This window comes from Propithecus coquereli, unplaced genomic scaffold (assembly GCF_000956105.1).
Source record: "Propithecus coquereli isolate 6110/MARCELLA unplaced genomic scaffold, Pcoq_1.0 Scaffold518, whole genome shotgun sequence".
In the NCBI taxonomy this organism is placed as follows: domain Eukaryota; kingdom Metazoa; phylum Chordata; class Mammalia; order Primates; family Indriidae; genus Propithecus; species Propithecus coquereli.
Genome location: NW_012151041.1, coordinates 1,035,336 through 1,061,743, shown reverse-complemented (window position 1 = coordinate 1,061,743; position 26,408 = coordinate 1,035,336). Strand labels below are relative to the sequence as shown.

General features: G+C 55.3%; 1 protein-coding gene across 2 annotated transcripts in view; it reads right to left on the bottom strand.

Annotated features, from left to right (window-relative positions):
• Nucleotides 1–8,790: 8,790 nt before the first annotated feature.
• Nucleotides 8,791–26,408, bottom strand: part of ABLIM2 (actin binding LIM protein family, member 2) — a 108,838-nt gene continuing 91,220 nt past the window's right edge. Inside the window, exons 14-18 of one of the 2 annotated variants that reach the window (XM_012656746.1) lie at nt 25,809–25,870; nt 18,951–19,005; nt 17,777–17,784; nt 17,492–17,572; nt 8,791–9,023 (exon numbers count right to left, since the gene is read on the bottom strand). In XM_012656746.1, the coding sequence (XP_012512200.1) occupies nt 8,910–9,023; nt 17,492–17,572; nt 17,777–17,784; nt 18,951–19,005; nt 25,809–25,870 (320 nt within the window). In that variant the 3' untranslated portion in view covers nt 8,791–8,909. The remainder of the gene's footprint in view (nt 9,024–17,491; nt 17,573–17,776; nt 17,785–18,950; nt 19,006–25,808; nt 25,871–26,408) is intronic. The other variant, XM_012656747.1, reaches the window with a different exon arrangement.

Sequence of the window (26,408 nt, the reverse complement as noted above, 5' to 3'; positions counted from 1 at the left end):
AGCCCAGCAGCCCCCTGTGAGAATCCCCTGGGAGCATCGGCTGTGAGAGGTAGTGAGCGTTTTCTGTAGGCTGGAGAAAGAAAAGAGCTCTGGGCGTTCATATTTCGGGGGATCCGCAGTGGGGCTGCCCCCATGGTGGGAGCCTGTCCTATCACAGTAGCAGAGTGACAATGGCCCACGCTGCCCTGCACAGCCCCAGGAGTTATGCCACCACCAGACCTCGCTCTGCTAGTTGTTCACACCTGGGAAGGTGGAGCACAAGGACCTTTGTGCTCCTGGCAGGTGAGGCTGGCGGAAATGCGGGTGTCTGAAGCTGGGTTCCCCCATGAGCAAATGCTGACACCACAACTTGAGTACAAGTGGCTTAAGTGGGAGGTGACCCCAGAAAGTACCAGTGAGGAGCAGGGGTGTGACCAGGGAGGGAAGATGCCAAGAGGGGGGTGTCAAAGAGCCGGTGGCCACTGTGAGAACAACCTTGAAGTTGCCCCGCCAGATGGGTGAGGACCTCATTGGCTGAGGGCTAATCCCAAGGGCGCTACCCCTGGCACTCCAGGCCTGCCCCCCACACAGGCCAAGAGAGATCCCAGGGCCAGAGGAGCGATGTGTGCGTGAGAAGCCTGCAGGTCACACAGAGCAGTGAGTGCCAAGGACCACAGGCAGCTTGGCAGTGTCTCCCTGGCGGGGCATAGTCGGCTCATTGTGGAACACAGAGAAGGACTGACTCACACTCTGGCCACCCTGGGGTGGCTCCTCCATGTGCCCTGAAGCTTCCGGTCCTCAGGCCTTTGCCCATGCCGTTTCCTCTGCCTGGAAGGCAGTTGGTGGCTGACCCTGTTCACCCCTTTGGGCGCAGCTCCAGTGGAACTTGGTGCTGGAAGCCTCCCACACACCCTGCCTCCCTCCTGGCTAGGCCCTTTCCACACTCCTCCTGCGCTGCCCCCACCCCCTGCATTGCCTCGCCTGTCCATTTGACATCTCAGCCACTGGTTTGAGATCGGTCCGTGAGGTCAGGGATGGTGTCTTCTTTATCTCTGTTTTGTCAGCACCCAGCTCAGCAAATGTTTGTTGATGAACTGTGTCAACCTTAAGTAATGAGATTTAGAAAATATGATTAGAGAGCTAATGTGAGCACAAAGCTTGAGGATAGCCACCCAGGAAAGCAGCAACTCCAAAAGAATGGGGTCCATGTTTCCAAAGCGAGGACATAGGCAGAGACGGAAAGTTCCAGCAGGGTGACATTTTCCACAGAGACCGGGTGCATATGCCACAGCTATTTGGTTGGTTACAGATTGCTACATTTCAAGGAAGATGAGGCGGGGTAGTGATCCCAGGGGTTCTTATCTCTGGCGCTGTTTGGTCTTGACTATTTACAGAAAAAATGGCAGAAGTCGCAGCTGCATGCATGTCACTCAGGTTGTATAGCCACATTTTGTCAAGGCCCAGGATAATTTAAAGTTCCAACAGATTTATTTGAATTATTGTAATTCCAAATTATTTAATTTTCCAATGAGGTTATTTGGGCATAACAGTTGGGGGAGGAGGAATTGTATCATGGAAGTCTCAGCTGGGCATTGAGGGATAAATAGGAGTTGGCCAGATGGAGCATTCCAGGCAGAGAGTAGAGCCTTTGCAAAGGACACAGTGTTTGGGAGGGAGGTGAGAAGATGCTGCTCAAGAAGAAAGGGTGTAAGAGGGAAGGGGTAAAACGAGGCTGGGGGGGACAGTGGCCAGGTGATGGTCTATGAAGGAGTCTGGACTTTAGCAGTGTCAGCTGGAGAATGATGAGGTTCATACATTTGGAAAGAGAGCTTCATTTCTCATAAAGGGTTGTAGCCTGCAGGTGGCCATGCAGATGGGCTGGGAAATAGCCTCCTGCCAGAAGCCAGAAACAGGCACAACGGTAAAGGAAGCAGGAATTTATACTGAGTGGGGTGGCCAAGTATATATATCTGACAAGCTATAGGAGGAGTCATGAATACTTTTGAGAGGAGAAACATGCACATGCGCAGTTGAGCTTCATGCCCCTTCATGGGGCCCATGTTCAAAAAATGCACCATTAGCAAGATCTGAGGGCAAAGTTCTGGCCCTCAGACATCAAAAGGTAAGGCAGAGGACATGAAAACTCTCACTGTGCATCTGGTGCAGACTGGCCAGGACCCTCCATGGCCGGTGGCCTCCTATCAGGTAGGAACGCTGGTCAGCCATGCAGAAACCACGAAAGGGAAGGGGCAGTAGTGAGGTTGGCTGCAGTCAGCAGTGGCCCACGTCCTTCCAAAGACTGGTTCCCTGGTTCCGTGCAGGCCTCCAGGAAGAAAGCCTCACGGCGGCCAGTGAGGAAGGGGTGTAGCAAGGTGTGCCTGACCTCCCATTCCGTCATGGCAAGAACTTAGTTTTTAAGGTTTCTTAAAAACTTGGCCAAAAGGGGGTCCATTCAGTTGGTTGGGTGGCCCAAAGTATTATTTTATTTTTCATCAGGGAAGAAGCCCATGGAGGTCCCACATGGCAATGGCGTGGTCAAGTCTGCGCTACAGATTGCTGTGGGCTTCAGAGTGGAGGATGGGCCGGCGGTAAAGGAACCAAATCTCACACCAGATAAACTTTGACATATGTCAAGATGGCAGTGCAGAGGGATGGAAACACAAGACTAGCTGAAAAGCATCTTCCTTGGGGCAGATGTGCAGCTGTAGAGAGAATCTACACGGTGTAGCCCTGTTTTCTCTGAGGCGCCCATGTCCTGGCCTAGGAGGATCAGCTGGGACTCTGATGCCTTTAACGGCTTGAAAGAAACATCCCCCATCTACTCTCTGGGCCTGCTCTCCGTGAGGTCTCAGGGCGCAGCAAACCCACCTTTGCCAGCCAGGCCTCCTCTTCCCCTCCCCCATAACCTGTTCCGCCAGGATCCAGGCCTCTGTGCTTCTGCAACCTGGAGAACATATGAAAGCAGCAACCACCTTCCCTTTCTTTGAGATCCCACATTTTGTTCTGCAAGACAATGCCTGCCTCTCAGGATCATTTAAATGCCAAAGAGAATCATTTGCAAGTTAATTTCCGTGTCCCTGATCCACTCATTCTCCCTCACGCTCACTCACTGCCCCTCATTCCCCTCTGGCACCTTCCCTATGGGAAAGGGTATGTAACAGCGGGGTTGGGATGATCCCTCTGCGCTTCTCCCCTGCTCGTCAACACGTTTGTATGCCTTTTCTCCTGCTAATCTGCCTTTTGTCAGTTATTTTCAGCAAACTTTCAGAGGGCAAAGGGGAAGTTGCCCTTGGCCCCAACAAGGGAAGGGCATGGGGTATAAGTGTTATAACAGAGACACATCCAGGGAGAGCTGAGAGCGGGCGGGCTGGCGAACGGGCTGTCAGATACAATGTGTAGCCGACGGGGGGATGTTTATGGGGCCTCACAATTCACACATGAGAAAAGGAAGCCTCTATCATTCTTCATGAAACCCAGGGCAGTCGTAGGCCTGGCAGCCTCTGCTGGTCCCCTGGGAATCATCGAGCTCCTTTCCCGTTTAATTTGTCAGAAGTGCTTCTATGCGTGGGGACATGCCCCTCCCCCCAGCTGTGGCATAGAGACTACAGAATCCCAGAACATGGTTCTCCACTGTCCAGCCTCACTAGCACAGTGGTGAGGGTCCCCTGTCGACACAGCTGGAGCCCAGGAGTCCAGCCCCAGCCCTGGTGACCACCGGGCCAGGTGGGACCCCTCCTCGTGTATCTGGGAGGAGGCGGCCTTGCAGGACCACTTCCAGTTCCTTCGCCCTCCCTCCACCTGCTCCTCCTTGGGCACTCAAGGGGCTCCTCCGATCTGTGGGATGGGGAGGCCAAGCCACCACCTGCCTGTTCTAAGAGTGACCTGCTTGTCAAGGTCTGCTCCTGGCCCTTTGGGCAGGGAAACACCAGGCAAGATGATGCATCTTATCACAGTCCAGAGTGTGGGTGTGGATCGGATAAACGGGTCTTGGGCCCATTCATGCATGTTACATCGCCTCTCTCTGTGCCTCAGTTTCCTCATCTGTAAAGTGGGGATTCAGGAAGGATCTGCCTCCTGATCATCTGAGGACCCAAGTGCTGGAGAGGAAGAGTTGACAAATGACTGCTGTGATGATTCTCTTCTCTGCCTCCCACGGTGACCGAGCTTGGGCAGGCCCTGGGCGGGGCTGGGTTCTGTGGTCCTGGAGACGGTCCCCAGGGCGGGCTCGCAGGCAGGCTTCATCCCCGTTGCAGCTGGCTGGGTGCCAGTGCTTCTACCTCACCCAGCATCACCAGCTTGTGCCCTGGAGGGACCTGGGCCCCGCTCTGGAGTGAGGATAAGGGTAGACCACCCTTGAAGATGTTTCTGATCTTCCAACTCAGTTGTTCAAGAAATTCTGCATTTAGGGGTTTGGAGACTGGTGCTTCAGGGAAACTACTCCTGTCCCCAGGTCATCATTCCTCTCCTCATGTCCTTCTCAACTGGCTCAGAGCCCAGAGGGCAGGAGGGGGGCCTTAAGGACAGCCCAAGCAGTCAGCAGGGTCCACCCCTCGGGACGTCCACCTTACTGTGACTCGGCTCCACAGGATCCATCTACCTCCCCATTGCCCCTGCCTCCTCCTCTCCTGACCAGCTTCTCTCGCTGCCCCTTCTCTCTGCCATGCTCCCCTGCTCCCCGCAGTTCCTGGGTGTCTCACTATCGACCTCCCTGAGAGAGCTTCGGACTGGCTGGATCCCCCAGCGGAGCAAAGTCTCTCTGTGGGGCCGAGCCACTGCCCTGGGCCACCAGGTATCCACTCTGCAGATGGCTCAGGGGCCACCTGCACGGACGATGAGTGGGTGGCTCACCTGCAGAGGACAGTGGCAGCTGAGGACTCCAAACAGAGCCACATGGAGAACCGCAGGAAGCACTGGGGCTGGGGCTGGGGAAGAGGAGACGTGTGTGCGTAGCCTCAGCTGTAGAATTAGTGACGCTCGCCCGGCTCTGGCCCTCTCCTTTCTCAGACACTTTCGCATGTGGGTGGAATCATGTGACTAGTTCTGGCCAATGGGCCATGACTAGAGGTGGCACGTGTCACTTCTGAGCCAAACACTGAGACCTGCTGTGGGAGGTCTGACACCTGGCCTGGCCAGGTCTGAGACCTGGCCTGGCTGCAGCAGGTTCAGAGCTTTACGCTGGGTGAGTAGCACGGAATGTGCAGCTGCCCTGGGGAGAAGGGCCCAGGAAGGAGCCCCTGCGGCTCTGATGTCTCCCTGCCCCACCGTCCTGGGAGGGGTTCCTGACACGGGTCCAGGCTGGTGCTGATTTGGGAAAACTGGTGCCTTTGGCAGAGACTAAGGCTGGATGGAGATGGAGCCAAACTCGGCAGGTCCTCGGAGCCGGGGGCGCTGAGGCTCAGGCGCAGACACCGTGAGCTTGGAGGGCAGGGGCTGTGCTTGCAATCCCCACACCCCTGGCAGTGCCAGGCGCCAACGGGCACTCAGCACGTGAGCTCTAAATCCTGTAGTCTGGGCACCGATGAACATTGCTAGCCAAGAGTGACAATTTCTCCTGTGGAAGTCCCTGTCCCAGGTTAGGGCAGTACAAGTCTCTAATCCTCTAGGCCCGCACTGACATGCAGCCACTAGCCACATGTGGCTATTTAACTTTAACTTTAAATGAATTAAATTTAAAACTCGGTTCCTCACTCACACAGCCGCATTTCAAGCACGAGTGGCTGCCATGTTGGGTGTCGTGGATGGAGAACACCATCACTGCAGACATGTGACTGGACAGCACTGTCCTAGAAGTGCTGATGCCCGGAGAGCCCCTGGCTTAGCATGGAATCCAGACGGGCTCCGGTCTCCTTGCAGAACACTCCAAGGCTGTTCCCGGTTCACAGGGCACTATTATGGAACTGTCGGCCCTCGGGGCTTAAGCCTCGATGGAGGAAGACGCCAATAAACCACGGAAAAAGAAACATGCTGACACGCTGGCAGGCCAGGGATGGGTGGGGGAGTTTGCGTCAACAGAGGGGCCTGTCGGTGGGGGGAGCCCCTTGGGGGGGACCCTGGGTGCAAGCTGGAAGGCTTGCTGCCTCAGGGTCTCAGAGGAAGTCAGCGCACCCTCAGTGGCTGTGACCTAGGGAATGGACACGGGGCCTGAGGGGCATGGGGGTTGCATAAGGCCTGGCTCCGAGGCCATGGAAGGAGCCGCTGGGAGCTCCGCCGGATCCAGGCGATGTTTTCGCGGCATCACTCTGGCCTCTGGCTGTTGGGCAGACACGACTTGCCCACAGGCGAGAGTGGGAGGGGGCTGAGGGGAGGCCTGTGCTGTGAGAGGGCGGAGCCTGGAGGGTGGTGGCCAGACTCATACCTGTGCCCCAGGATCACTGGTCACGTGCCACCTTCTGCTCTCAGAATGTCCCGGCCCAGACCCCCATGACGGCACCTGTGCGACTGGAGAGACGTAGGCTGATGCTCGAGAGCTGCCAGGACTTGCTGACGGTCGTCCTTGGGGGCTGGGGGACCCTCGGAGAATGCCGATCTCTGGCTGCAGAGCTGCACAGATGGCGGTGGCAGCTTGTGTGTGTGTGGACAGGTTTTTTGGGGGAAAACCCAAAGTTCATAAGAATCATTAATGTCATTGGAGTAAGATTAGATATAATGAAACACTTAATCCCAGGATGGCACTGCCTCCCTCTCCCCACCGTGGGGGCCCTGCCCATATTCTCTTTCCTTCTGGCCCTTTCCTCAGCCCTACGCTCAGATGTAACCAACGACCAAAGTTTCCAGAACCTGTGAGGCTGATTCCAGCCTCAGTGCCTCCGCTCCTGCTGTTCCATCTGCCTGGAATGCCTGTCCCTTATCATCTTCGCAGAATACCTACCATTTGCCAAGACTCAGTTTGGGCAACGCTTTCTCGAGAAAGCCTGTTCTGACCTGGGGGGTGCACTGGGGGCCCCTTGGGGACTGCTCCACAGAGCGGCCATCAGTCTTGCCCGTGTCTCCCCAGCCCTGGGGGCGGGCAGGCGTCGGGTCCCATTCATCTCTGCCATCAATGCCCAGTGCCCGGCCCTGGGCGAGGGCTCTGGGGCACAGGGAGGCTTGGATCCTTCCTTTGTTGCCTGCGGAGGGCCGTCCTGCGGGTCCCCCTGTGGCCTCGCCCACCCCGAGCACACAGACGCTCTCCCCAAGCACTGAGTGCAGCACCCCGTGCCTGCAGAAATCACACGCGTTCATGACAAGTGGCTTTGTGCTCTGGCAGGTCATGATACGCTGCCTTTTATTTTTCCAGGCTTCCTGACATCAGACATGACGCCGCACTAATGAGAAAACGGGGTTTCCAGTTGCTCAGGCTGACTGCTAAACGGCGGGAAGCGAATCGGGTGCTAAAGATCCCCCCTCGTGGCCAAGCCGGCAGGGTGACAAGCCGAGCAGAGTGCAAGATGAGACTTGGCGTGTTACAGGCTCTGAGGAAGCTGAGCAAGTCCGACTCACACTTGCGTGTGGGGACAGCCAGGACACACAGAGGCAACACCCACCGAGGACTGGGGAACAGACTTTGGTGTCTCACCCACCTCTCAGTGAGCAACATCAGCATCTGGCAACAGCAGGCACCAGACCTTACCCCGCGCCTGGCTGCAGACGCGCACGCCTTTCACCTGCGGAGCCCACCTGCCTTCTGCCACGGGGTGCTCTGCTGGCTTCAAAGATTAGAAGAGGGCAAATCTCCTCCTCTCTGTCCCCAAGAGCGTGTGGGTGTCTGTCTCAGGGACATGCACAAGAGCTCCTGGGATGTCCCAGCTGCTCCTGGGACGTGTGCAGGTTTGTGTTTCAGGTGGGCAAGGTGAGACACCACTGGCTACGGCACAAAGACGCTACAGCACAAGCTACGTCGGGGGCTAGGCTGGGTACGTGGAAGTCCTTTATTCCGGGGCTTTGGCCATCGGAGGAGGATGTTTTCTCTCCAAGACTTGGAAAAATAACAGCAAGGAAAACAGTGGCAGCTATACTTCACACGTATTTACAAACAGCAGTATGGAGAGGGGTCTGTCTTTAAGGCTACACCTATGTGACATGTGAAAAAGAAAAAAACAACAAAAAAGAAAACAGACAAGGAGTCCTGTCTATGAGGAACACACTGAGAAGTGACAGAAACCACACAGATCTGAGCAGTGGTGAGTAAGGCTGGAGGCGCTCCCCGCCAGGGGACCGTGAAATTAAACTCTTTATATATGTCGTCTTACGTTTAGGTAGGCTATACTTTTTAATAAAATAAAAACTTCTGTGTTACTTTAAAGTTATCACGTAGGCATCTAGGGGATGGTTTGGAAGAACGCAGTGCACGGAGGTGGTGCCGGCGGGAGGTGCCCGGTCAGGTTGATGTTTGTCCCTAAAAAGAGACCCGTCACAGAGGCTTGGCACTGCCCGGGATGCTGGCAGCCCTTTCCCTGCGCTGGCCAGTGAGTGTGCCTGCGAGGCCAGCCTGCCCCGCCCTGAGGAGCCATATGCTCCCCAAGGTGGTGTCAGTGTCCGTCATCACAGCTCACGTCCTGGCCACCTCTGTACCCCACATGCCTACGCGAGGGGCCGGGGCACCTCGAGGACGCTGGGGATCTGGGCTGTTGGCATCTTCCATCTGATCCCCTGTGACAGCGACTCAGTGGCATCCCCGACGCCAGGCCACAGCGGGGAGGGTGGCGCGAAGCTAGCCGTCTTGGCCCTAGACTACGGGCAGGAGGGTCAGTGGCAGAAACAGGGGCTGCACCTGCCAGGGGCCCCTCCCACCCGGAGGCCCCGGCCCAGCCCCCTCAGGCGCCCACTGCCAGCCCCGTCGACACAGAGTAGCCTGAGCAAGGCGCAGTGGGGGGGCGGGGGGTGTTCGCATGGTTCTCGCGGGGGTCCCTCTCTCCAGTCTCCCCACGCGCAGCGAAGCAGGCTGGCGACCGTCAAAACAGCAGGGCTTTCTTCTTGAGGTCGTTCCTCTTCCAGAGCGCCAGGCGGTCGAACTCGTCCATGCTCATCCCAAACACATCCTGGAATTCCTCCGGCGACAGGTGTCTCTTCAAACAAAAGGATAAACAGAGAGGGGGCAGTTAGCAACTCTGCAAGGTGCCCTGCTGGGCCAGTCCTCTGCGGCTGGGACGGACTGGGGTGAGGATGGGTGGTCCCTCTGTGTGCCGGGCCTCCTGTGGTCCTCGACACCCCTTTTGCAGTAAAGGAGCCAAGCTCAGAGGAAAGCGGCCTCGCTAGGGACACACAGTACCCAGGAGCAGAGCTGGGGCCAGAACCCGCAGCTCCCAGTTTCTACACACGTCACCCGTCGGCCACTGCCGCGCGTGTATTTCACAAACGTCACCAAGTCTACGCAGCACGCGCTGGGCTCTAGAATCAGTTGTTGTGCTGATCTGGAGGAGGACACTCAAGAATCCGCACAAGGCCATGTCCTAACTGAATCTGGGCAAGGAGTCAAACACACACACTCACACACACACTCGCTGACACATACACTCACACACAGTCACTGACACATACATTCACACACACACATACCCACGCACATATTGACACATGCTCACACACACATATACGCTCACACACACACATATACCCACTCTCACACACACACTCGCTGACACATATACTCACACACACACAGTCACTGACACATACATTCACACACATATTGACACATGCTCACACACACATACGCTCACACACACTCACACATATACTCACACTCACACACACTCAGGCACACTCACACCCACATATACCCACACTCACACATACTGACACATATGCTCACACACACTGACACACACACTCTGACACATATACTCACACACTGACACGCTCACACACATACTGACACATATACTCACACACACGCACACACATACTGACACATGCTCACACACACTGACACATACACACACACACACACTCATGCACATCACACATATACACACACACACTGATACATATACTCACACACATACCCACACTTACACACATACTGACACATATGCTCACACACATTCATTGACAGATATACTCACGTTCACTGACACTCTCACACAATACTGACACATACACTGACACACTCATACATGCTCACACACACTGACACACACACTGACACACAGACACATATACTCACACACACACTGACACATATACTCACATGCTCACTGACACATACACTCACACACACTGACACATACACTCACACATACGCTCACACACACTGACATATACACTCGCACACTGACACACTCACACACACTGACATATGCTCACACTGACACACAGTGACACAGATACACACTCACTGACACACACTGACACACTGACACATATACTCACACACACTGACGCACTCACACACACTGACACATATACCCACACTCAAGCACACGCACAGGTATGCTCTCTCACACACACACCATATACCCACACTCACACACATTCACTGACACATTCACACTAGCACACACACACTGACATACACTCACACACACTGACATATACTCACACTCTCACTGACATGTACCCACACACACTTATACATACACATATACTCACACACTGACATATACTCATACACACACTGATACATACACATATACTCACACTCACACATACACACACATACACTCACACATATACTCACATGTGTACTCACATACACACATATACTCACACTCACATGTACTCACACACACCCACATACACACATACGCACACTCTTGCACTCACACAATCACACACACACACTTACACTCTTGCACACACTCTCACACTAACACTCTCTCACACACACACTCACACTCACACTCACACACTCGCAGTCACAGCGTATCCAGCAAGTCTCTGCCAGGAAGGGGCCCTCAGCTGCCTGCTGCTATCGGGAAAAGAACCCTGGTGCTTGCCAGAAATTAACCATTTGCGCGGTGCTGAGTTGGGGGTTCTTGGTGTGCTGAGAAATCCACAGCCCAGTCCACAGAGGCTTAGAGTCGCCACTCCAGACTGTGTCTCTCGACACATTTAAGACGCTGGCTGGGTCATGTGCGTCTGCAGCCCTGCACCTGCAGGCCCCGAGTACCACCTTCTGAGTTACAATCCAGACGGGTGAGATCAAAGGAGCCATGCAGGGAGATTGTTCCCACTGCTCCCCAGTGAATGTTGGCTGAGGGCCCGCGACAGGCCAGACCTCGCTCCGACACCGCCTCTCGTGTGGGTGGGCTGGGGGCGCTTAGCAGGTGTGGAGCGAACAAGAGAAAGGACAGCGCTGAAGTGTGAGGAGAGTCCAGACCCTGCACCGGTACCGGTGGGCTCCCTGCCACATGGCCCTGCCTTCTGCTGTGGAGGCCCCTCCCCACGATGGGGTCTGAGGCAGGGGAGGGGCACAGAGGTGGCAGAGGGGGTGGCAGGAAGGTCCCTAGTGAGGTGGCACGGCAGGATCCCGGCAGTGCCCGGTGCCCTTGCTACCCGTGACCGTGTGTCTAAAGGGAGGAAGACGGGCAAGCCAGTGGTCCGCTGGGTCTCACCAGGGTTGGGTCTTTGCTGGTCACCACAATGGAGGAGGAGGAGAGGGGCACAGAGAGTGGACGGCGGGCAGCCATGCACTGCATGCTGCAGGGGGGAGGAGCACAGCCGTGCGTGTGCCAAACGGTGGGAGCCTCCCAAGGGATGACTTGGAGCTGGTGGCTGAGCAGGAAGGACGGCAGGGCAGGGAAGGGCAGCAGGGTGAGGGTGTGGGTGCTGGCGGCCCTGGCGCTGCTGGCGATGGCCATGGGCTCGTGTGGGCAGGAGCTCACAGGTGGTTTCTGAAGTTGCTGTGAATGGTGACTGGCACCCTCCAGGAGAGGGGCACTGTGACCCGGCCAGACCTCCTCTGGCTCTCAGCTACAAGCAGGGTGGGCACCGTTCAGTCTGCTTGCCGCACCCTCCCACCCTTACTGAAGGCAAGGTCAGTCTGCCTTGTCTGTTTGTATCTGTGAATCTACATCTGCCCCCAGGACCCCCTCCTGCACTGCCCGTGCCCTCCCTGGCCCTGGCCTGGCCTGTGAGGCCCTGCCCCAGCTGGCCTCCGGCCCGCACTCTCCGGCTGCTCCGGACTCCAGCGCTTCCTCTCAGCCGCACAGGTCCGCTTGGGTTTCTCCAGAGCGTCTCAGCCAGGGAGGCCACGGAGCCTGGACTCTGGTGCAAACCCAGCCCTCAGGCACACCCACGTGGCTCCTAAACCCATCAGTCTATCAGGGTGCACGGTTCTCCTCAGACCGGTCCGGTGGGTTTAAACAAAGGAGATATTCTTTAACTGCAGGGCCTTGCTTTTCAGGTGCATTCCAACAACGCAGGCTCTTCCTGCCGGAGCACACTGGGGTGTGTGCTTAGCCGCAGGGTGTGGAAGAGGCCGCTCAAGAGCCCACAGCCTCCTCGCAGCCCCGGCCTGCTGAGCACGCAGGAAGGCCTCGAGGTGTGACCCAGCAGCAACTGACCTCAAGGGGCTCACCTGGACACAGGGGCTGGACAAGAGGCCCCTTTCCTACCCCCTCACTTTGCTGCCTGTGACGGTTACGTTTTAAGCGTCAACTTGCTTGGGCCCAACTGTCCGGTTGGACATAGTCCAGGAATTGCCGTGAATGCATTTTGTAGACATAGTCACTGTCGACAGGCAGTTGACTTTAAGTAAAGATTACCCTCGATAACGTGGCTGGGTCTCATCCAATCCATTGAAGGCCGTGAGAGTAAAAACAGGTTTCCCCCAGAAGAAACTGCCTCAAGGCGGCAACTCCCGCCTGAGTCTCCAGCTTGCTGGCCGATCCTACGAATGTCAGAATTGCAGCCCACACACTTGCGCAGGCCAAGTTCATAAAATAAATTTCTTAACATATATCTGTGTGTGTCTGTCTGTCTCTAATTGTTCTGCTTCTCTGGAGAGCGCTGGCTGACACGCTTTCTGGCCTAAGGAGCGAAATGCTGTATGTGTGCACTGGGGCCCTGGGGGCACCTAGGAGGGTCAGAAAGTCATTTCGGTGCTGTAATTACCCAGCAAGACAGCATAGCGTAGTGGCTCCGAGTGACACCTTGAATCTCAGCTCTGCTGCTCAGGGGCTATGTCCGCGGATCCTTGCTGTGCCCCCTGGCATCTCACAACTCTTCTGCTCCTCTTCCACGTGACGGCCCTTCCAGAACCAGAGAGGATGATCGAGGCTCCTCCATACTCCTTCATAAGTCACCCACATTGACTGAGCACCTACTATGTGCTACCAGGCACCTCCATGGTACCTTCCCCTGCTGCCAGGCTGAGCAGCCTGAGTCCCCTCGGCCATGCCTCAGAGGCCAGAGTGGCAATGGTGTCCGGGCACATCCTGCTGTGGAGGGACTGCCACTCCACCCACCACCCCTCCCAGGCAGCCTGAAGTCGCAGCTGGAATGCTCCTCCCTGCTCACTGCCATGCACGTCCATCACTGAGTCATGCCCCTTGACTTCCCAAAGAAGTCTCACCCGCAGCAATGCCACCACCCATGTCCAAGATGCCATCACTTCTTACCCCTACCACCCAAATGGCTCCTAAACAGTCTCCCCATATACACAGCCAATCTGAGCGTCACAATGTAGCCACAGGGTTTTTTCAAACTGCACACCTGATAACATGGTCCCCAAATTAAATGCCATTGCTCTTAGGCTAAAAGCCAAACTGCTTAACATGGCCCAGGGCCCTACAGGGCCTGGCCCGTCCTCACCTTCCCCTGCTCAGGTCTAGACACCTCAGTAGTCCTACACTTCCTTAGACAGCCAAGGATCCCTCCTGCCCCAGGGCCTTTGCACATGCAGTTTGCTCTTCCTAGAATTCTCTTTCTGCCTGCCATCTCTCACCTCACTCACAAAACACACACATGCACACGCACGTGTGCGCACACTTATTTCGCCCAGTTAACTTTTACACATTTTAAATGCTCACAGGCCCATGTTCTTCCCCCTCAGAGGCCTGGTGTCGGTGTGTAAGTACGTGTACTCGTTTGGGTCATTAGTGGATGGCCTCTGTCTCCTGTGTCACACTGAGCGTCCAGAGGGCAGAGCTCAGGCCGTTTTGGCTCACCAGACACCTCTAGGCGCTGGCGCATGGTCACTGAATGAATGGCGACTCAGCTGAGCACCGTGGGGGTAGGGACTGCTGCCACACACTGACCACTGGCCACACTACTCCTTCCAGGGCCGGCCCGACGGAGGGATGGACTCCGCTGAGGTCCACCCACACCCTCTGCTCCTCGTCCTGGCTGCACTTCCCAGCCGCCTCCACGGGAGCTTTGAGACTGGGCTCCAGCCAATGGCTGTGAGTTAAAGTGAGGCCTGTCATTCCACAGCCGGGCCCTTGGGACCCTCCCACACAGGAAACGCGTTCCCAGCGGCCCACCCCCTGGCCATTCAAAAGGTGGGGCAGATCCACACTAACGGCGGAAAATGTCCACGTCAAATTCGCAAGCAAAAAACAGGACGTCATACTGCATCTACAGCATAAGCCTATTCATCCAAAATAGGATTTGCTTATCTCCAAGTGCATGTGCAAAAAAGAGAGTTCCAGAAGCATGTCCACCACAGTTAGCAGTTAGGACTGGGTGGGGGCATTCCACAAGATTTTTAGGTTCTTCTTTGTATTTTTCTGGACTTTTACAATAGTTATGAATTGTTTTTATATTAAAGATAAAGCTCATTCCCCTGAAATAAAAGCATCAGGGGTCCCTCCCTTTCCTGCTGGGAGATGGCCCCCTGAGCCCTCTGGCTGGCATCCCTAGGCTGGGCCAACCCGGAGGGATGTGGCCCACAGTGCCAACATTTCCAGTCCCTCTGCTTGGCTCAGCTTGAGGAGGAACTAGTGTCCCACCCTTGGGTGTGTTCTTGGAGATTTGAATGATTAAACCCATTACCCAGGTGTCAGAGAGTTTTGAAAAGGATACATTTACATATGTTAACCCCTTGGTATTTTGAAACTTTCATTCTGTATTGTAGCAAGAAAAAAAAAGGTAAAAAAGAAGTCGTTTAAAGTCCCCAACTTTTTGGCACCAGGGACTGGTTTCATGGAAGACCATTTTTCTGCAGACCAGGGGTGGGGGTGGTGTGGAGCTCGGCGGTGGTGCGCGGTGGAGGCCAGCGGGTGGGCACCGCGGATGTAAAGCACACCCCAGTCCCAAGAGGGCTGTAGGTGAGTTCCAACAGGCTCCTGGTCCCAAGGCCACTGCCGTGCCAGGACCTGCTGGGCACCTAGTCTGAGCTCACCCCTCTTGGTGACAGCAATCAACTCCAGCACCCGCAGGGGACACACCCTGCAAGGAACAAAGGCACCTGGCAAATACAGCAAATACCTCCAGGCAGTTCTGACCCAGAAGCCCGAAGCACCGGTTTTACTACAGTGGTGTTTACACTGGACTTGAACCACAATTAACAAGGACCCAACTGCCACAGGCGCTGAAGAACACTTCCCCTGCAGGCAGTTAGGGTGCCGGAGTTACACGCACAAAAAGCCAGCGTGGGCGCCTTCCCTGGCTGCCGGGGCCAGTCATACGTGACCCCTGGCAGAGGCAGTCGAGGACCCAGGCTTCAGGAGGAGACAGAGGCCCTGCTGGATTCGGGGCCTCCTCTGTGCCCTCACTCAGCACACATTCCAGTCTGATCTGCACACCTAGCACCGGGGGCTCCCCCCACCCCTACCCCGACGCACACACCAGCTTCCCAGCCGACCCCTGTGGCCCGGCCTCTCCCACGGATGGCCACACACATCCCAACACATTAGAACTTTCCTCTTCTGTAGGGTAAAATTCAAACAAATGTTGCACTAGCAAATGGCCCCACATGTGGGGTGCTCAGTACACGCCGTGGGTCCACAGCACTGACCGGCCGGGTGGTCCAGAGCTTGCTGTGCTGTCACCCCCTCCCCCCAGTCTCACCTGCCCCTCCCTGCCAGTGGACATTTGCTGCCTGTTGCCCAGCATCCTCTTCCCCATCTTTAGGTACCAGGTCTTGGAGCTTCCTCTAGCAGCCACTGCCCAGCTCAGGTAGCTCCAGGCATAGGCCTGGGCATAGGGCTGACGCTGGCCAGCTAGGGCACAACATCCCCTGGGTCAGTCTGGGGGATTCAGGGGTAGTCATATGACCCACCCAGAGGACGAGAGAGAGAGAGAGAGAGAGAGAGAGAGAGAGAGAGAGAGAGAGACGGAGAGAGAGAGAGAGAGATACGGGTCTCTGCCCTGCAGACGTAGAGCCTGAGAGAGGTGAGGCAGAAGTCTAGCTATCACTGGAGTGGTGCAGAGGAGGAACGGTCAAGAGAAGGAAGGAAAGAAACTGTGTGCTGGACACATCATTTAGCCCTTGATCAAGCCACACCTGAAGGGGACCTTCAGTCATGAGAGCCAATAAGTCACTTTGGGCCAGGTTCCTGTCATTCACAACAAAGAGGGTCAAAGTGGATACACCTCCTCCCCAGTGCTGCAGCCACACCAGCATCCCTGTCCCCTTCCTCCTCGCCACTACCCTGCACTAAGGGAGTGTTGTTTTCCAGGCCCTGGGCAAAGGGCTTCGCAAAACCTCTTGACATCTCCCCGCACAGCGACCCACTCAAATGGACACCAACATCCTGATCTCAACGGTGCAGAAACTGAGGCGTGAGAGTGCACAGCCGGCGAGTGCAGGAAAGTTGGTGCCTGCTCAACGCCACTGGGGCGCCCTTCCGCCCAGCACCCCCAAGCATTTGACAGGGCTTCCCTTGGCCTGGAATGCCTCCCCAGACCCCCTCCTGGAGAGCCCCAAGCCCTGGGGCTCTGCCGAGTCCAGCCCTCCTGCTTCCTCTCCTGGCAGCAGGCTGAGCCCTGCCCACTCAGGCAGGTCAGGCAGGGTCAGGCAGCTGGCCCTGTGCACCAGGGGCCTCACACACGCCCCAGCCTTGGGGCACAGATGGGGCCGGACGGCCCTGCCCTTCAGGAGCCTTGAGACCTCTTTCCCTCAGCAAAAGAGTCATTAAAAGGCAGGGACACACCCATGAAAGGGCTCAGGAGAGGAAATCGCACGGGCTGGACATTGCTGACTCTAGGATGGCTGTGAGCATTAAACAGTGTCACGCGTGGCACTTTGGGCACAGTAGGTACTCAGCAGAGCTAGTCGTTTTAGTCAGCAAATGTTATCCCAACACCTACTCTGTGCTGACCTCCTGTTTGGACTTTTAAACACACACTTGCTTTCCGCGGATCCTCAGATCATTCCAGACAGGTGACAACGTGGTCAAGTGGGAAGAACCCAGGAGGCTGTGGCCATCCGGGAGCTGGAGCAGGTTTCCCAGCTCCGGCGCTCAGCGGAGACGACTCCGTGGAGCAAGTCACTGTTACAAAGGCCTCCCCGCCCCATCCAAGTGCCCCCTTGCGAAGCCATCATTGCTGTGGCCTGTGAAGCAACTCGGTCCCCACGTGGCCCTCGGGTGGTGACTCTGACGGTGTGGAAAAGGCATCTGTGGAGACCCCCAGGGCCAGTTCCTACCTCCAGTCTCGTCCGGTCCACATCTTTGGGCAGTTTCACACGGATTCGGTTTGTTACGATGAGCGAGTCGTAAGGATAGATCTGTCGGGGAGGAAACCACAGAGTCATCTCACGGAGCAAGTGTGCACTGGCACCAAAGAGCTGAGCAGAGGCCACCTGGGAATACATACTTGCGTTCCATCTGACACACACATTTCACAGGGAAAGCACAACAGAAAGGAACTTTAACCTGGGCAGGTGTGGCGCGGCATGGAGAGGTCAGTGTGAGAGCGCGGCCCCTCTTACCTTGTATTCTGTAAGAGAGAGAGCGGAGACCACGGGCTGTTTAGAAAGTGCAATAACTCTTCTCGAGGTGGACGCAGTCCCACCCTGGGGGCCCCTGTGTCCCCACCCTGCAGTTGCTGGCCAGGCCCATCCCTGAGCAGCCGGCACTGGGCTCTAATCTTGGCTGCAGGAGGTGGGCTCTGGGGGCCTCAGCAGGAAACCCAGAGCAGGGTGTGGCCGGGCTGGAGGCCAGACTGGAAGCTGACAGCGCCCTGTGCTCCTCAGCCTCAGTTTCCCACCTGCGCAACGGGCATTCTTGGGAAACCTGTGGGGTGTTGTGGAGACTGACATCCCTCTGTGGTCTGACACTCCGTCTCTCACTGTCTTACCCTCTTAACTCTTTCCTTCCTCCTTTTTAAACGACTGAGCTTTGCACCCTTGCTTTTAAAATGTTCTACGTCCAGACTAAAAGCATCTTACTGAAAAAATAAAATAGTATGGAGAGTAGGGCCTCCATGCGCACACAACCCATGGGAAGCAGGTCTCCACGACCTGGGCCTCCAGCCCTCTCAGAAGGGAGATCCCGAGTAGGGGCCAGTCCCTGAGTTTCCCCACATGCCATGTGTAGTTCCAGATGTGCCAACTCCGAGGCCCAGCGACTTGGAAAGCCACTTAGAGGGAGTGAGCCACAGCGCCCAGACACTGTCACCCACGTGCAAACCAGTCCACGAGAGCCAAGCTCCCCTGTCACTCTCAGGAGTGACCAGGGGGTGAGCCCTGCCTCCTGCCAGACACTGGCACGTGACTGGCTGGCCACTCTGGTAACACCAACCTCCCAGCAGCCCTCCCAGTTTGAAGCTGCATGACCAGCAAGGGTGGAGGTAGGGTCTGACCCGACTCCCCTTCCACTCAGACTGGAAGCCTTTTGACTGTGACTCGGTTTCCCCAAGTGACGTGGAGTGCCACACCAGCCAGGAGGGAGAACATCCTGGAGTGCTGGAGTGGAAGGAAACTGATTTTTGCCTGGCAGACGGGGGGAAATGAGCATGCCCTCCCCCGACAGTGCCCCTGCCCACCGCGCCTGGCACCTTCCACCAGCAGGCCCCTGCCGGGGTGTCTTCAGAATGAGACTTGTGGAAATTTGTTAGCAACCCCTGCCCCCGCCAGAGACCCACAGGGTCCCCGGGCCGTGTACCTCGCATGCCCCAGCTGGCATCCGGGTCTGCTCCACACGGGGCCAGGTTGGCATTCTGGAAGAGAAAGAGAGAGTGGGCGGCAAGAGGCAGGTGGCACAAGGGTGGGCGGGCAGGGGCCAGGATACAACCCCTCCTCATGGCCTTGGTCCTCGCACAGCCTGGGGAGGAGCGTGTCAGCTGCAGCACAGCAGTGGGGCCTAGGTGACAGAGGGACGACGGTGGCTCTGGAAGGGGACATCAGGATGCTGCACCTGTGGGACCATGGCTGTCATGCTCAGTGGGTTTGCTCATTGGACACCTGCTGCGGGAGGCCTCTGCTGACCTTGCCTGTCTGGTCAATTCCGACCCCCTCTGACAGCCGCTCCCAGGTGCCTGGGTCCCCCGCTCTGCAGCTGATGTGGACCACCGCGCTGGCTCAGTACTGTTCCCTCTGCTCATGCTGCGAGAGGCATGGCGCTCTGTGGACCCGGGTTCGTGATCTGTGGGGCTTCTGCTCCTCACATGGTGGGCTCCTGAGTGCAGCTCCTAGAACCTGCTATCCCCAGGCGCTCGGGGAGTCCCAGGCTCCACGCTGGGCCCTCTGTCCCCTGCAAGATGCCTGGGGAGAAAGCATGAGCCACGGTTTCCTGGACTAGACACTGTCTCGTGGAACTTCTACTCTATTCCCAGAGCTGCACTGGTGCACACAGCTGTGTGTGTGAGTCAGAGCCCATCCACCCCATGACAAGGCGGGGGGTCCCACCTCCCCAGAAACCATGACACTAACAGCAGCTCTGTGTGTGACTGTTTTGAGCATTAAAGCAGCCAGGTGTCTGTAAAGCCCTGGCGCAAAGCCGTGTGTGTTGTAAGCACACCCTACAGAGTGGCTGGCCTCTGACAATGACACTCATGGGGTGACACTCTCAGGGCTGTGAAGCTAAGGGTCCTGCCACCTGTCTCAGATGCCCATGGCATTCAGGAGCCACTTCAGTGCATTGCGACCCTCAACGCCTGGAGTTCTCTTTTCCTTCTGCCCACCCAAAAACATCTTCCACACACCCTGCAAACTTCTGTGCAGGGTCCCATGCTGTAAAGCATCGAGCTGCTGCAGCAGATAGCCAGTCCTTCTCCTGTTCATCCTCTGCCCCTTTCTGGCACCTGGTGTTTGCACCACAAGCCACGCTGTTGCGGTGCTGCAGCAGCTGCCCACAGTGGACGGAGCCCCTTGAAGAAAATGCCTTATTCATGCCCAGGACCGGGATCCCCAGCACCTGGTATGGGGTCTGAAATGGAATCAGGGCTCCTGGCCAGTGCTTCTGAAATTGGGTACAGGGATTAAAGTTCCACGGAGAGAGTTCTACAGCTGAAAGGGCATTGTATGCTTAACCTGGTGGGTCTGCTACCGGGGACAGTCTCAGCACAGCACTGCAGTAGGCGGTAAGTGAGGCGCCCGTGACAGTCCAGAGAGTGCAGGAGCACAAGGAGACCTCAGAGAGCTCTGACTCCAAAGCCCTTCATCTGAACAGGGAAACTGAGGCTCAGAGAGAAGCCAGACCTTCCTGCTGTCCCAGAGCTGGACTCACCAGGCTGGGCCCAGGCTCATGAGTGGGGTGAGCACGAAGCCCGAGGGTTGGAACTGGTCTTTAAATTGTTTATATTTTGCTCATCATGGAATTTCTTGCATTACTTTGGATTTCTAACAATACTGTGTTAAAATGTCTTGATGGCTGTGTCTTTTGGTTAGTGCCTCACTCGCCTCATGCCGATCCTGGCCCTGGACCCTGAGCTGGGGTCCTCTCCATGGCCTCTTGCCTCTGCCACTTCACAAAAGAACTTTTAGGAGTTTCCAAGAATAATTTTTGAGACATTTTCTCAGTCTCAGACTAGCACCCCCAGGTGCACCTGTCCTGGCCAAGGAACCCCCTTGTGTGCCACCGTCCTGCTGCCTGGCCCGTCTGATGGGAAGAGAAATGCTGCCCCCTAGCGCCGCGGGCCTGCGTCACAGGCCTCGAAAACTCTCAGGCCACCTCCTTCCCTTTGGACCGTTGTTAACTCACTTCCTAGCAGCAAAATCAGCTTCCCCTGATGTTCAGGCTCTGAGACAAGACAGAGACTCCAGGAGGGAGATGAGCCATCTTCCAAGTGAAGGCAGGGGAACATCGGATAGGTCCAGAGCAGGGGAAGTGGAGTCCACCCCCATCTTCCAAGTGCAGAGTGGAGGTGGGCTATACAGAACCTCTCAGGTGCAGGGCTCTTGTGTTACTGCCTTGGTGTGTGGGCTGGCAGGACAGCCAAGAGTCCAGGGGACACACAAAGGCAGCACCACCTGGGTTATTCCTGGCTGACTCCCCTATAGTTCCTGATGGAGGCACCAGAGATTTTCAAAGCAACAAATCGTTTACCTCTCCATCTGCACGGCACTCAGTGTGTGCTGGCAACTCTGGGAGGTGGGCAGCATTGTCACCAGTTTACAGATGTGGCTCAGAGAAGTCAAGATTGCCCCAAATCACACAACAAATACATGGGACTGTAAAAATTCGAACCCATGTATTTTATGTTCCAAAAATTATACTGGGACTGCTAACAGGAACTGAGACTGTGGCTGCCACCAGCCTTTTCTTGCAAAAGCGCACACTGGAATGTGCCATCTCACTCAGCAGCCACGTCTGTGAAAGTGAGAGGCAGTAGGGACTTGATTTTTAAACAATTGCTCATGCGGGAACCATGCTATGGAGCCTACAAAAAGATTTCACAATCATAATGCTATTTTCCCTCAAAGTAACCTCAGGAGGTAAGAATCATTTTTTTAAAGACTAGAAAATAGAGACTCAGAAAATTTAGGTAATTTCCCTAAAGACAGAGCAGGGACTTGAACTCAGAGCTGTCTAATGCTAACAGGTGTGTCCTTCCCAGCATCGCCATTTGGAAATAACAGACTTCTCTGATTTGTTACAGTTCTCTGTAGTCATATAAACACTTTTTTTTTTCTGAGACAGAGTCTCACTCTCTTGCCTGGGCTAGAGTGCCGTGGCATCATCCTAGCTGACAGCAACCTCAAACTCCTGGGCTCAAGTGATCCTCCTGCCTCAGCCTCCCAGGTAGCTGGGACTACAGGCACGCGCCACCATGCCCAGCTAATTTTTTTTTTTTCTATTTTTAGTTGTTTGGCCAATTTCTTTCTGTTTTTAGTAGAGACGGGGTCTCACTCTTGCTCAGTCTGGTCTCGAACTCCTGAGCTCAAACGATCCGCCTGCCTCAGCCTCCTAGAGAGGTAGGATTACAGGCGTGAGCCACCGCGCCCGGCCATATAAATACTTTTATAAACATTTTATGAACATGTGAAAAACTGATTCGAAAGACACAAATTTTTTTCATATACCTATTAAAGTTTGCTGTTTGCACTATTCAATTACTTTATGTACTTTTTGGTTATTTTTTGATCCATATGTCTTATTCGAGAGTCACATTCAAATCACCTATCATACTTGTAGTTTATCAAGGTGTCTGGCATTGCCATGTTGCTTAATGCACTTCAGTTTTTGAATGCTAAAACTGCTTAATTAAATTTATGCCTTCATCATGAATTAGTGTCCCCTCTTTATACTATTAATTCTATTAATTTCTTTTAACCTTAACTTCCACCTTATCTGATATTAGTATTATCACTTCTGCTTTCCATATATTCGTGATTTTAGCATTTCTCTTTTTTTTAAGAGACAGGTCTTGCTATGTTGCCCAGGCTGGTCTTGAACTCCTAAGCTCAAGTGATCTTCCTGCCTCAGCCTCCCAAGTAGCTGGGACTACAGGTGTGTGCCACTGCGCCCGGCTCATTCTTTTACTTCTAATCCTTTAAAAATAATTTTGAGAATGAATCTTGTAATAATACATGCTATTTTTTTTTTAAAGAAAATCCAATCAGTCTCTTCACATTTAGCATCAGGCGCTTTCAAAATGGGACTTCAGGGAGCTACCACGAGGATCTGCTGCCGGCCAGTGCTCAGGCCCTTAGTAGCAAACAGGTGGTGATGTCAGAATCACCACTGCCTCATCTGGCTGTTCCCCCGTTGACTTCATGGGTAGGTTTTGGGCACCTACCAAGTGTCAGGTGCTGCAGCAGGCCTGGTTATCAGGACATTTTAATGGCCTGTGGGATATATGGTGCAGGATCCCCGGACCCTTGTAACAAATTCTTCTTGGAGCAAGACCCAGGAATATCTTTGCCTCCCCGATAAACTAATTTCCCTTCTCCCACCAGACAGTGGGAACTGCATAGCCGGTCATGGTTGCCTCTATGCCTTGGCTATCAGGAAGCTCGGAGCTAAGCTTTGATAGCTTTTCTCATATAATATTCCTTTTTTGGTTTTGATATAATTTTCTCTCATAGTTTCCTCCTCTCTTCCTTTGTGATTTCATGTTAATGGCATTTTGGTCTCACTACATCTGTCCTTTTACTTTAAGCCACCCAGAATCCTTTCTGGAAGTAAAACCAAACCAAGAAACAACCTAACAAACAACTCTGGAGCCCTGTGGGCCAGCGCCAATGGGGCACAGACGGCACTCGCTGGAGATCTCCAGGACGGGGGCGACAGTGCAGGTGCTGGGTGTGGCTGCCCCGGACAAGGCTGGACACTTGAAAGATCAAGTATCTCACCTTCCTGCTGAGAAACAGGCATAAAAGTACATAAAAGTCTTTCAAAGAGTGACGAAAATAGGAAAGAACATTAGTAGGGAAAAAAGAATCCCAAAGCAGAGTCATCCGTCGCAGTCACCGATCTCCCACAGAAGCCGTGTGAAAGCTGAGGACCTCCGCGGGGTGACTTCTGCCTCTGCTGACTCTCCAAGCGCACGCAGCAGGCACACAGGCCTCTAACCCTCTCCTTCCCACCCTGCAGGCTACAGGAGAAACACATTCGCAGAGGACTTAGGTCTGAATTCCACAAAGCTTAAGATTCTGCTCCTGATGGTTCTGGGAGAGGAAATGAAGACCGTCCTGGCCAGACTGTCTGTGTCAGCTGTTCTCAAACTCCCCTGGGCAGTGGAGCGTCTGGGGACCACGACCTTCTCTGCAGATGCGAGAGGCCGCAATCTGTGTCACTTTAGCAAGTGAACTAAGAGAAGAAATTCCTAGAGGACGCACAGTCTGGGCATCAAGAACACAGGAAGAAAGGAGGAGGAAGCTTTTCTCTTACTCTTCTGCATACTCAGGACTTGCTGGGCTAGGGGAGCACCTTGGCTTGGTCCAGACCATAAACACTGTGCTCACCTGCCCAGGGTGAGAGAACAGCTGTTCCAGGCGAGAAGAGAACATTCTAGACAGCTTTCCCACTGCCCTCAGGACCCCCTAACACTGACCTTAGGCCAGGATTTACATGTCCTGGTGTCGCAGGGGTCCTGTGGACATTGGCCCAGCTTTCTTAAGCCCCTGCTCTGTGTGTGGAAGATGAAGGGTAGAGAAATCCTTTGAAGAAAATTTAAAGAAGCATGCCACATGCATGTCCCCGACTTGGCCCATTCCAGAACAGGAAGAGTGGTTAGTGGGGTGGGGGTTGGGGTTCACTTGAATCAAACCATGCAGAGGTGGCTGGGCCTGAGGGAGACCCCAGGAGGCTGGGCCTTGGACAAAAGCACAACAGCGGGTCGGACAGAGCCCGAAGAAGACAGAGAACAAAGGCTGGCCCAGGAGGATGCCCCGCAGCTCCTAGAGATGGCAGCCTGTGGCCTGACCCTGGAAACAGATGCATCCAGGGGAGGCTGCCCTCGGTCACACACTTATTACCAGGACTGCTCCAGTGCAGCAAATGGGGGCTCAGTTTCTTACGGGCCTCTTTGGAGAAGTGAATTGCCTTTGTCTGTGGAAAAATGTTCTCAGACTGGGAAGAGGCTGCCTTGGGCAGTGGAGGGTCTCCTAGGCCACGTGTGTGTGTGTGTGTGCATGTCTGTGTGCATGTGTGTGTACACGTGTGCATGTCTGTGTGCGTGTGTGCACATGTGGGCATGTGGGGATGTGTGCGTGTGTGCATGTCTGTGCGTGTGTGCACGTGTGGGTGTGTGGGTGTGTGCGTGTGTGTGCGTTCGTGTGCACGTGTAGGTACGTGTGTGTGTCGGAGGCTCTGGTGCCATCAGGCCTTTCCCACCCCAGGGATCCTCACAGGAGACCTGGTGACGCTGTGAGAAGAGGATGAAACACAGGGACTAACCGTCCCAGGGCATTTCACGAGCCAAAGTGAGCCAAGTGCCAACTTCCTGGTCTGGAACGCCACTGGCCGCTCTGCGGGGACAGCCAGGCACCAAACGATCTGGGCTCACATTCAGATGTCCCGTTGCAGAAGACTCAGGACAGGGGATCCGACCAGACGTCAGCTGGGAGTGGCCAAAGAAAGCCTAACGACGAGTTGGCCCAGTCTTTGCAGTCTTGGACGATCGTCGTAGGTGCTAATGGTACTTAGTGGTGGTCCCAGCAGCAACGTTGGTGGGCCTGTGGCATTCCAGCAAGGAAGTGGGCACCTGGCTCACCCTGGCTGGTGCCATGTGATCACCCCTGAAGGCTCCTGTGAGGCTCTGCGGCACAGGAGAGGGGTCAGGAGGGGTTTCCTAGAGCAGAGGCTGGTCACTCTGGGTGGTCCCCATCTCCCCTGCCCACACACTGAGGTCCCTGGGCCTGGGGCGGGGGCACAGGGGGAGGAAGGGTGGTGCCCAGTCTGGTTCGGTCCTGGTGTGGAAAAAGCAGCGGTGGCAGCAGCAGCCCCAGTGGAGTGTCAGGCGGAAGCAGGCAGGGCGGTCCCCGGGCCTCTCCTCCTGCTGTGTGGTCAGGAAGCTGTGGGGAGTGTGCTCAGACTCACAGCTATCGTTAGTATGCCGGGGAGGGGGCGAGTACCTACCCGCTGGTCCAAGCCATTCTTTCCATGTCCTGGGAGAGAGTCAGATTTGGAATAGGGGGATCCTGAAACAGACACAGCACAGCTTGGTCACGCGCGCAGACTCGATGCAGCCAGGAAGGGCGCGGCCCAGGGTGGGCTGCCGCCAAGGTGGGCAGGGCTAGGCAGGTGACTTGTGGGAGACCCCCAAGGATCATGTCCTGCCTCTCTTGTGACCTCCTGTCCCCAAGGCACCAACTACAAAGCCATGGAGGGGTGATGCCCCGAGCCTGCCCATGACACAGGGAGCAGCACGGAGCCTCAACCACAGCCCCGCAGGCCCCCATGCACACTGACAGGCTTGGGGGCCTGGACACCCCCTGATACCCAGGCCAAGCCCCTCACTTTACAGACCAGAAGAGCTGGGGGCAGAGTAAGAAGAAGCCCAGTCGTGGGACCTTGTGGGACAGGTAGGGCTGTGCCATCCCATGCCAGAGGCGGCAAGTGGAGGCCACCGCCAAGCAAATGGGACCTGGAGACAATTTTATTTTTCAAAAAATCTTCACATGTTTACAGTTGGGGGATTTCGTATTACAGCCCTAACTTCTCACATCTCTTCAAATA